The sequence below is a fragment of the Canis lupus genome, chromosome 17, assembly GCF_048164855.1.
Source record: "Canis lupus baileyi chromosome 17, mCanLup2.hap1, whole genome shotgun sequence".
In the NCBI taxonomy this organism is placed as follows: domain Eukaryota; kingdom Metazoa; phylum Chordata; class Mammalia; order Carnivora; family Canidae; genus Canis; species Canis lupus.
In genome coordinates, this window is record NC_132854.1 from 60,369,535 (window position 1) to 60,381,816 (window position 12,282).

A 12,282-nucleotide genomic window follows, 5' to 3' on the forward strand; every position below is an offset into this window, starting at 1 on the left:
GAAATGTGGGTGCTTGCTGGCGACTGGGAAGCCCAGCTGGGGCAGCTCCCCACTCAGAAGCTCCCAGTAAGGGCAGGGAAGCAAGTGGCGGAGGAGACTCTGACTCGGAAGCACCTGCCATTTGGTCCCGCTGAACAGAAGGCTCTGCGTAAACAGGACAGCAGGTGTTCGGGACTGTTGAGAAAACCAGAGCCAAAAAATGTAACTGTCAGAGACTAAACTGTGTCACTCGGGTTAGGGCCTGCATTTGGGGACAGGATGTCGCCTTAAAACTGCTATGTTGAGGTGAGTGTTAACCAAAAATTTGAAAACCTCCACTTGCAGTAGACACACAAAATTGAGTGGAATGGCTTCAGTGAATATTCTGATTGCTTCAATTCCTTTTAATAGATTTAAATAGGGATCCCTGGGTGGCGCAGCGGTTTGGCGCCTGCCTTTGGCCCAGGGCGCGATCCTGGAGACCCAGGATCGAATCCCATATCAGGCTCCCGGTGCATGGAGCCTGCTTCTCCCTCTGCCTGTGTCTCTGCCTCTCTCTCTCTCTGTGACTATCATAAGTAAATAAATAAAAATTAAAAAAATAAATAATAGATTTAAATATTTTATATAAAGGTTGAACAGGAAATACATATTAGTGGTACGGAATTAAAAGCCATAAAAGAATATACAATAAAAGGTAACTCTTGGGGCGGTTGGGTACCTGCCTTCAGCTCAGGGCACAACCCCAGGGTCCTGGGATCGAGTCCCACATCAGGCTCTCTGCATGGAGCCTGCTTCTCCCTCTGCCTGTGTCTCTGCCTCTCTCTCTGTGTATTCTCACGAATAAATAAATAAAATCTTTTTTTAAGTGCTTAAAAAAAAAAGGTGAGTTACCTTTTTTAAAAAAAAGAAAAAAAAGATTTTATTTATTTGTTCGTGAGAGACTCAGAGAGAGAGGCAGAGCCACAGGCAGAGGGAGAAGCAGGCTCCACGCAGGGAGCCCGACGCGGGACTCCCGATCACGTAAGCGTACAGCTGGAATGGCTCCCATGTGATTCCAGGAAACACTTCCTTCTTAGTTTTGACAGCATAGTGTTTCATTTATAATATTCCATGATGTGTTTAACCTGTACTCTACTGATAAACGTCCAGGCAGTTTTGAAATTTTTTACATTTATAAACAATATCTCAATAAATCATTGGTACATAAATATCTTGTCACATTTGCAAGTCCATCTGTAGGAAAAGATCCTGGAATTGGAGTCGATAGGCCAAAGGTACATGCACTGGTCATTTCGATACCTATGGTCAAACCTCCCTCCACTGAGATTGCACCGACTTACCCTCTTACCGTCAACCTGTAACAACGTGCAACATGGCTGATTCTCCTCTTCCTCATGGACCCAGCATGTTACAAAATTTATTGATCTTTGCCAATCTGAGACGAAATGGAATATTATTCTTTTTTTTTTTTTTTTTTTAAGTGATCTCTACACCCAACATGAGGCTCGATCTTACAACCCTGAGATCAAGTAAGTCACACGCTTTACTGAGCCAGCCAGGGGCCGTGGACTATTATTTTCTAACAGTATTTTAACTTGAAATTCTCTTTTAATTAATTAATAGTGTTCCGTCCTTTTAAAAATTAAGTTGTTAGACTTTTTCTTACAGATTTATGAGAATTTTTTTTAAGGTTTTATTTATTTATTCATGAGAGACACACAGAGGGAGGCAGAGACACAGGCAGAGGGAGAAGCAGGCTTGGCTCCCTGTGGGGAGTCCGATGCCAGACTGGATCCCAGAACCCAAGGCAGAGGCTCAACCCCTGAGCCCCCCAGACGCCCTGAGATCTCTTTCTATGTTAAGATTTTCTATGTGGAAAAAAAAAGAAAAAAAAAAGATTTTCTATGTGGAGGAAATTAACTCACTGCGATGCTGACAAATATGATAGCCAAGAGCTACATGTGACTCTTGAGCCCCTGATGTGGCTCATTGACTACGAAGTACAATAGGTTATAAAATACACATCAGATATATCAGTATAAAAATAAAAAGATTAGAAATTATCTCATTTATAATATTTTATTATAGACTATTGAATGAAAATACTTTGGAAAAGTCAAGTTAAATGTAATAAACTATGAAAATTACTTTCACCCATTTCTTTTTACTTTTTTGACATAACTACTAGAAAACTTAAAATCACAAAGGTATTCTGTGTTGTATCTCGATTGGAAAGTGCTAATTAGGAGTTGCAAAGTTTTGCCGAGTTCTACTTTCAAAGTTGTCAGATTTATCAGTCTTGTTTGATATGGCTTCTGAGTTTTGTGATACACTTCGAAAGATTTCCTCCACTGTAGTACTTTTGTAAAAACTTTCTCATGGAGTGTCCTAGCACTTTTAATAATTTTAATCAATAATAATTTTAATAATATTTTTATTATTTACACAGAAATCTTTGATTCATCAGAAAATTATTTTGATGCAAGGTGTGAAGTTATAATCCAATATTACTTTTGTACGGAAGACAATCCAGCAGAATAACTGAATCAGAATAAGTGAAATGCCACACTTATCATATCCTTTATATGTTAGCATCTGGTAGGACTAGTACTACGTATCTTCTCTTTTTTTTTTTTCTGAATTTTCCTGGTTATTCTTGCTTGTTTATTTTCCTATATGAACTTTAGAGTCATATGTAGATTTCAAATTCCATTGTTATAGTAACTGTATTAAATGTTTACATTAATTTGGAGAGAGATGAAAGCTGCAAGATATTGAGTTTCCCTTGCCAAGAATTTTGTATGTCTTTACATTCAGGCTAGAGCTTTTTTGTGTTCATGAATAGCACGGTGAAAGTTTCTTCATATAGATCTTCCACATCCTATAAACTTATTTCTAAATATTTTCTAGTCATATTGCTATTAAAAGGAAAGTTTTTATTCTATTAATACTTATTTTATTTTAACATATGAAGGATGATGATTTTATCTATTAATTTTGTAATCAGGGGCCTAACTACATTCCACTATTTTTTGTTAATATTTTTCAGTGGGGTTGCTTTCTATTGTAATTCAATACTAAATCTTATAATCTACAAACAAGTATGATTTGTCTCTTTCTTTTCTAAATTGTATACATTTTCTTTCTTTCTTTTATGTAATTGAATTGGCCAGAATCTCTAGGTTAGTGTTTACTAGTAGTTGTGATAGGAAACATCCTTGTCCTGTTCCCGAGTTTAATATGAATAGTTCTGAGGTTTCTCACTTAACATGATACTAGGCTTTGGCTTGAGATAAATGTATTTAATTATGTTAAGGAAGTATCAACTGCCATTTTACTGGTAGTTTTTTTAAAAAAAGAAGAAAGATGTTGGGTTTTGTATCAAATGCCTCTTGGTATCTTAGAAGCTAACTTTTAATCTCAGTATGGTGAAAACAAATTAATAGGTTTTCTAATATTGAACTATCCTTGCCTCCCTGGAATAAATCACACTTGGTCATGGTGTGTTAGTTTTCTAATGTGCTACTGGGTCTTGTTTAATAATGTTTTGTATTGATTATTTTTGTGTATTACTCCTTAGAATGGTGTCTATTATTTTGGTTTTCTTCTTTAGGGACATCGATTATGTATAGATTTAATTTATTTTGAAACCATATTCCATATCATCACATCATCCCTTTAACTTCTTATGTGTTGATTCTTTGTACTCCTTTTTTTCTGGTCCTGTCTTCCCCATCCCTAGCTATGCTTTCATCAGTGACCAACCTTTGTGCAGCTTCCAAGCTGCACTCGACCTGCATCCTGAGATATTTCTCCTATCTTCCCTTAATTCTGGCGCTGCATGTATAGTCCACTTCTGCTGCTTTGTTGTTGTTTCCCATGAAATTGCACATAGGTGATTGCTCACTTGGTTTTAAATAATCAGGAGTATATTTGGTCACAATTTTCATCTCTCTCATTAGTATTTCTTGAGCCTCATTTAGTTTTCCTTTTTTCTTCCTGCTTCCCACCCCCCTTCTCTTAGTATCTTTTTATAGATCCTGAGTTGATTCCTTTTTGATTAACCACATTGGAAGAAAGCAAGTTTTTCTGAATCAGCTATTTTCAAAAGTCTTCTGTGAGAGAGAGAGGTGTGGGCCATGTTCCAACCAGCAAGTTTTTCTTATGAAAAAGTGGGTTATTTTAGACTTTCACTTTGTCCAGCCAATTGATACCAGCAGATTTGGAGCATTTATAAAGCAAAGCCACTTTCCTCCATGCTGGCACACCAGTAGATGGCTTTCAGCAAGGATGGCTTTTTTGTACAACTTTTCATGCAGCTCCATCTCTTCTCCTTCTTTCTAGACACCTCACCTCCTTGAGATCCAGACCAAAGGAGCTCTCACTCTAGCTGATATACTTTTATTACTATAAAACAAGGATCAGCAAACAGCATCCCTCAAGCCAGCTGCCCATTTTTATAAAGTTTTGTTGAAACTTGGCCATGCCCGTGTGTTCACATACTATCCATGGCTGTCTGAGCTCCACAGTGGCAGAGTTGAGTAGTTGAGACAGAGACCATATGTCTACAAAGCCTAAAATATTTACTATTTGGCTGTTTAAGAGAAAGTTTGCTGGCCCCTGTTGTAAAAAGCTGGGTTTACATTTCAGTGTGTGTCCCTTACAAACTCTTACAGCGTTTTCTGTGCTCGGCTTCCACGGACACCCTCACTGGGGAGCTTGCTATGTTTCTGTTCAACCTTCACTGATTTTGCAAGTCATTTTTGTTTTGGGGGGTCTCTGTTGTTTCCTAGATTTATAAAGGATAGGTTTGCGTTACTGTTTTTTCTTGCTTTCCTTTATGCTTTTTGGGTGGTTTTTCTGAGACACGAATGAGAAAATGCTCACTTCACTCTGTATATTAAAATTAGAAGTTCTCGGATGATATTCCAAGAAATTGGTTTTTTGACTTGTTTTGTTTTTTGCTCCTTTGGTTGGTTGGTTTTTGGTCAATGCAGAGAGATCCTAATGTACTAAATGTTTTTGTGCTAGATTTATGTAGATTTTTTTCCTCCTTAATTTAGTATTTCTGTGATAGAATCATTTTATATTTAAATATATACATTTATATGAGGTTGGGGGGCGTCCATGAAAGGTGAGAATATTTCCAGAGGAATTGTAACGTGAACGTGATTGGTATTAGAACAGGGATGCACCTCGGCTTGTACGCAACTGTATCTCCGGTACCAAGAGCAGTGTCTGGCACATAGTAGGCACCCACTATCCGTGTGCAGAGTGAAGAAGTGGAAAGGCAAGCCCCCGGCTACAAGGTCTTGCTAGTGAGTAGGTAGGGATGACAAAAGATAAAAACTCCAGGAAAAGGAGGCAATTTGGGATGGATAGGAGTGACTGATTTACAAGTTGGGTTTAGGAGTCAAAGGTTAAGCTCTAGCAACTGGGAATAGCATGAGGTATTCAAATGAGAAATTGCTGATATTCTTTGCAAACTGAGCTTTTCTATCAAATCATAAAATTCAAATTCTTTCTTCATTTCAAAACAAAAAATAAAGAAAGAAAAGAAAAGTCAATAGGAACAACAAGGGAAATACAAAAGCCACAAAGAGAAACTACTACAGTATCTGGAGGTGCATTTGCAATTAGGAGGCACTTAAGCAAAATGTCCTTTCTGTGAGGACATTAAAAAAAAAAAATCAATTTCCAGTTTCCCAGGCAATTCTGCATGTCAGGAAGCTTCCCCCCTTACTCGACTGACTGACCCAAGCATGAAAATGATAGTAACGACTTGACGGACAGATAAAACTTGGTGACTTTTCCTTGCCAACTGCTGGCCCCGAAGGAAATATTAATCACTGCAGTTTTTATCTTGTATCCAATATTTTAAAAGTAAAACCTAAGAAATTCACTTGCATGTTGAATAAAAAAGAGAGAGAGAGACAGAGGTTTCACTCAATCTATTTCAGAAAATATAGGCACCTTGAGACTGAACATTTCTTTCAGTTTTGGCCCAAAGGCAATCACATTAGGAACACAGCATGCATTTGGGGTGATAAAAATTGAGCTGCGGTCTATCCTGTTGCATAATTTTCATTCTAAAATTGCTTGCACTGGACATAATGACCCCATCAGTCAACCTATCATCTGGTTAGTTAAATGAAGTAAAATAATCTCAGCCGGTCTCAGAGGAGAGGGGCCGAGATTTCCTGTGGGTTTGTTCTAGATCTCAGCCGGCCAGCCAGCACTGGCTCTTACCTTCAGTCCCCACAGCAAAGACTACGCGGGCCGAGGGAGAAGCCGCTTTAGATGAGGTCTGTAACCCAAGATGGAAACACTTAACGAGGCCAAGTTTTTTTTTCTTTCTTTCTTTCTGGTGGATCTAATGCACAGTGATTGTTCCTAATTAGGTGGTCTTACTTGAAAAGTCCTCCCCAAATGCCAGGAGAGAGCTCTCTTTAAGTGTCTTTAAAACAAAGATACATTGGGTAGAAAGTCAGTTTTCACTTAAGAAAGCACAGCTGCATAAACAATGTTTGTTCACTACAAGAAGAAAATTTATAGTATTTGTCAGGAGAAAATAAACACGTTGGGGACTGTTTGTGACAGTGTCACACTTTGTGATCCTTCGAGCCAGCCAACACAAGAAACACATCAACAATGGAGACAACTTTCTCATAATGTTTTGGAGCAGCATTTTTTTTTCTAATCCTACCCATTTTCTATTTCACATTTCAAGAAGACCTACACTTCTATGGATGTTGGGAAGAGGGAGTAGAGTAGGGTAATGGGTCCTTCTCGATCCTCCTTCTCTATACTTTCTGAAATAGAAGTTCTCCTTAAAAAAAATTCTCTTAAGAATTTCAGTGGTTGTAGGCATTCACTCCTGGTCTGGGGATTTGACCCAGACTTAGAGCAATATTTTCCAGACTAAATTTCATGGGGATTTAAAATTGGTTTTAAAACCAATACCGAGTTTCCATCTTTTAATTTTGTAAAGAAAGGTCATTTAAACAAAACTGAATATTTCTATCATCTATAACCCTCACTTTTTATTAAGAAATGAACACTTTAATACCGAAAGAGAAAGGCAAGAAAAGCAAGCATAAAAAATCTCAAAACGAAAGACGGAGCCTCTCACCGAATACATTTAACTATATGAGACCACTCAATCTATTTTCCTGATCCTTCTCGTTTCACTACTGGAAGTTGAAGACCGTGTCAACAACTGGCCCCAGGCCATGACTGGCATCTGGACATCACTACGTGAGGGAAAGGCCGCAAAGAACTCCTTCTAGTGCCAAGTGCTATAGGAAGGGAAGGTGTTTGCTTGCGTGCTGCCCACACCTGGCCCTTTCATGGTCATCCATCATTCCCCCATATCTCAGCAATTTATACGTGTTTGAAGGGAGCTTGGGGGATTCAACTGTCGTGAATTTTTTAGTTTATGTAGAGGTAAGGCAAAATGTATATTAAACACCCCCCAAATTTTAAATCTTTAAAGTCCAGTGGAAGTCCAAAGAACTTAAATCAAGATGTTTTCTTTTTAATGACTGGACCTGAGAAAATGAATTTTTAAAGTAGTATGACTATGAAAATGGATCTGAACATTTTTAGGATAACTTGTGGTACCCGTGATAGACATGGACTTCCTGGTGGTTTCATACAGGAAGGTGTGTGAGGGTGAGTATGTGTGTGTGTGTGTGCATAGATGTGTGGCAGCTGGAAGCACCTGCCAGGGGGTGCTCTGTTCTTTTTTGTCAAGGCCCCAGAAACTTGTTGCCATGATCGTAGTAGACTAAGTCCCTGCTTTTGGTCCTTTATCGGAGGCATCTGAACAGAAAGAGGAGAGGCAGATGGGAGGAGTGAAGGCAGAAACTGAATGTTAAGGACCCAGAGACAGCAGCTAGAAGAAGTAACCAGAGATGTGCACGGAGGAGGAACACCGAGGGGAAGTGGACCCTACATCAGGCTTCGCGCGTTGAGTCCGCAGGCCTCCGTGGACGCGTGGCTATGCTGGGCGAGCCCCATGAGTTCTGGCCTTTACATAGGACTCCTGTTTAACAGAAATGCTAATAATTGTTCGGAAACTTCTGTCCCAGAAAGGATTGTAATGGTTGGCGTTTCTGAGAGGGAAATCTGCTCATCTACCAAAATTTCCCAGCAAAGACCCCTGTGGTCAGGCCCAGGGAGAAAATGGACCCATCCGACGGGGTTAACATTAATGCTCCCTTCTGCCCGTGGCCAGCTTTTCCACCACCAGCTTGGGGCCAGGAAGCTGCGCTGAGTGAGGAGAGACTAGCCACCTTGACAGCCTGACGGGCTTGGGTTATAGGGTCTACCAGAGGGAAGGCTGGATTGGGGCTCACAAGAGCTGGATCCGTCTCCGTCCTCTCTGAAAAGTCACTTAAATTCCCTAGGCTTGGGTTCAAAAATCTGTAAGACAAAGAAAGCTGGTGTTTGTCAGTGGTTTGGGTTTTATTAATTTACAGTATTTATTCTGTCCCTTTTTTTTTTCAGTAGCAGAATCCTGTTTTCACTAGAAATGCTATTTGAAAAGTGATGTAAAGAAATAACCGTGAAGCCAACCTGATAATGTGGAGAATGGCACGGGGATGGGCTCTGGAAACCAGATCTGAGGCACCCCTGTGGGCTTAGCCCATTTATCGTTCTGAGAAAGTCTTGTTGAAATTGTGGGGTGGATGGAGTCTGACATCCTTCCAGCCCCCATGGCAGCTGATGCTATGCTCCGTTTGCCGAATCCATTTGGGGGCGGGGGCGTGCACGCGTGTGTGTGGTTAATGTTTCAAAAATGAGTTTTAGTCCATACATAGAGATGTAGGGTAAAGGGCAAGAAAGACCATGCAAAAGCAACAGCTTACTCCTGAATAATCATAAGAAAGACAGTTATGAAGGTCCTGAGGCCTAGCACAGACCAAACCATAAGTCACATCAGTAGAAAGGCATAAATTTCAGTCTACTGAGTAAAAGATGCCTCTCAATCAACCACAGTTGGGGTTCAGAGTGCAACTTGTTGACACATCTGAACAGTTATATTTAGTTTTATGTGCATAAATCTACTTTGTCGATAAATCTAGATATTTAGAGTAATGAGGAAAAGCTGGATAGGAATGTAATAGAAGCTATAGAATGAATGGAAAAACAATATGTCTAAAATGAAAACTTCTGTTCTAAGTTTAATATGCAAATTCTCTGAAAAGATAAAAATGATGTAAATTATTCTCCTTTTCCCTGAGTCATCTACAGATATCAGAACTCTTCAGTATGATGATGTGATAGCTGGGTCAGGTAAAATACACACTTAAATTTATGCATCTGGGTTTTTTTTTTTTTTTTAATTTTTATTTATTTACTTATGATAGTCACAGAGAGAGAGAGAGAAAGAGGCAGAGAGAGAAGCAGGCTCCATGCATCGGGAGCCTGATATGGGATTCGATCCCGGGTCTCCAGGATCGCGCCCTGGGCCAAAGGCAGGCGCCAAACCGCTGCGCCACCCAGGGATCCCTGCATCTGGGTTTTACCAAAAATGTTGTTAACCTCAGGAAGAAGGATAAGTAAGAGTTTAAATATTCTTTCTTTAAATGACTAAAATGTCTCTGTAATTTCTTTGGAAATTTTTTATATCCAATATATAAACATTTTAAGGTAAATAATAGTAATCTTTAGTTTAAATATTAAAGTGGTGATTCTGGAATTTTGGTAAAATAAACAAGTGCTACGTTTTATGGCTCAGCCATCTTATGAGATAATACACATTATTTTATGTAAGTTCCATTTATTTTCCATGATATACTTACTTTATATAAATTACACCAAATTTCCCTCTGATTAGGTTGAAATACATTTTCTCCAAGGTATTTCTGTCTATAAAGGCATTCTTACCTATTTTACAGTGAAATTGCAAATGCCATATTTTGATCTTTGAAATACCGACTTAAGAGCCTGAGCTTTTATATTCCATGGCTAGAATAACACAAACACAAAAATGGCATTTTAAGCAATATGTATTTTTAAATTGAATAGAGCCTCAACATGGAAAGCTTTTAAATTAGCAAAGTATTACCAGCCACACCTGGTAAGATCAAACAGGCAGTATTTTACCATTGAATTTAAACTCCAGAAAAAAGCATTAGAAATGTAAAAGGCTGGCTCTGCATCTATTTGAGCAAGGTCATTGTCACCACTATAATATTTTAAGAGGTCTCTTGTGAAGTGAAAACGTGGGAAATCACTTAAAATGACAGAGCCACACTTGGAAATATTTAGTTCATGATATGTGTCATATGGGTTTTGGGAGAGTGGTCCACATGTGGAAATTCATTCTACCAGCCCAAGAAAAGAAAACACTTTCACTCTAACGATTTTGATGAGGATTGTGATGGCAGTCATTTTTGTCACCCAGGATTTACCAACTTAGCAGAATTTCCAGATAGGAGCATTATATGGATTTTACAAAGCTCTTTCATTTAAGAATTAATTTTGAAAACAAGAAAGTGTTTTCAAACACTTTTGACTCCAAGAGTCCTTCGATCTCCTCTACAACCCAATTTAGACTCAGCCTAGAAAAAGCTAGGCCTAAAAAAAAAGAAAAAAAAAAAAAAGCTAGGCCTGACGTTGATGGAACACTGAGCAACCCAGATTCTCCATCCATCCCCCCATCCATTGGATCCATCCATCCATCCAACCATCCAATCATCCGCTAATATTTTTGAGAGAATGAATATGGTGACTGAATTCGGTTTTAATTTATTCATATAAATTATGTGATATTTAGTAAATGAATATTTATTGATACGATGTATATTCCCACAAATTAGGTTGTTGTTGTAATTACAACAAACTAATAATAATGAATAATCATACCTCACATATATAAATAAATCACAGCTGGCTTTTCAAAGGCCTTTGGTCCTACTCATCCCAGCTAATCCATGCTTGGTGTCAGTGGGATCTAAAATGGAGTGATTAGGGCAGCCTGGGTAGCTCAACAGTTTAGCACCACCTTCAGCCCAAGGCGTGATCCTGGAGACCCGGGATCGAGTCCCACATGGGACTCCCTGCATGGAGCCTGCCTCTCCCTCTGCCTGTGTCTCTGCACCTCTCTGTGTGTGTGTGTCTCTCATTAATAAATAAATAAAATCTTAAAAAAATAAAATGAAATGGAGTGATTATCATCCCCTTGTGCAGACAAGATTGAAAAGCCAAAAGCTATGGGAACATATCAACAGTCACTCTACAAGTCAGCCCTAGAGTCAGAGCTAGAACTCATGTTTTCTGACACCTGGCACTGTCTACTTCTTACTTTGATTCCTGGCTTCTATCTTTACTTCAGGGAGACAGAAGAAGCCATGTCATCTCTCCTACGCCCTCTTGTGAGGAGGGAGAAAAGTTAACCATGGATCATTATGAGCAAAACAATATGACATGGTCGGAAGACCATAAGCATTGGAACCAGGCAGGAAAAGGTTTCTATCTTAGTGTCAACACTGCTTTCAGCAGGACTTTGGGCAAGTTCCTACACCTCTCTGAGCCTCAGTTTCCCCATCTTTAAAATGAGAATAGTAATACTATTTTTGCAGGCTTTTAAGTGATAACTAAACGAGGTGCTTATAACATACACATAGTTTCGGGGCACCTGGGTGGCTCAGTCGGTTAAGTGTCTGCCCTCGGCTCAGGTCATGATCTCGGGATCCTGGGATCGAGCCCCATGTCAGGCTCCCTACTCAGGGGAAAGTCTGCATCTCCCTCCCCCCACCCCATGCCTCCTCCCCACTCATGCTCTCTCTGTCTCTCCCTATCTCTTCTCAAATAAATACAATTTTTTTAAAAACCATGCACATAGTTTCTGGCACGTCGTGAATAACAAGTGAATAATGGGAGATATTTTTTGTTAATAAAGGAAAAGATTGAGTCAGCTTCAAACTAGACTCTACTATAAACATTGATGTAAAGTCGCCCAGTTACTGACCTCTGTCGACTGTCTCATGAGAATCCCGGGCTTGTGGTCTCTAGACCCCTTGCATGACGTAGTAAGGCCAGTCTGCCAGCCCAAGGAAGGGCCCACGGCCTACAGTGCCCGTAACACGGCCCCAGCAACATAAGGTGAACACTCAACACTGTCTAGACCAGAAGTTGCAAGCTCTGGAGCCAACCTCATAAATTAAATGAAAGAAGCAGGCTGAGGGTTGACCGTGGGAAAATGTAAAGCACTCGCCTCTTGGAAGGAGGGAGCAACCCTGAAAGGCAGGAGACGGGGAGGGGGTTGGTGGGGAGGGCAGAAGGCATGGG

At 39.6% G+C, this 12,282-nt stretch overlaps 1 protein-coding gene across 1 annotated transcript in view; it reads left to right on the forward strand.

Moving 5' to 3' along the window:
• Positions 1–262: 262 nt before the first annotated feature.
• Positions 263–12,282, forward strand: part of RNASEH2B (ribonuclease H2 subunit B) — a 161,649-nt gene continuing 149,629 nt past the window's right edge. Inside the window, exon 1 of the mRNA XM_072783224.1 lies at positions 263–285. Coding sequence (XP_072639325.1) covers positions 278–285 — 8 coding nt within the window. The 5' untranslated portion in view covers positions 263–277. The remainder of the gene's footprint in view (positions 286–12,282) is intronic.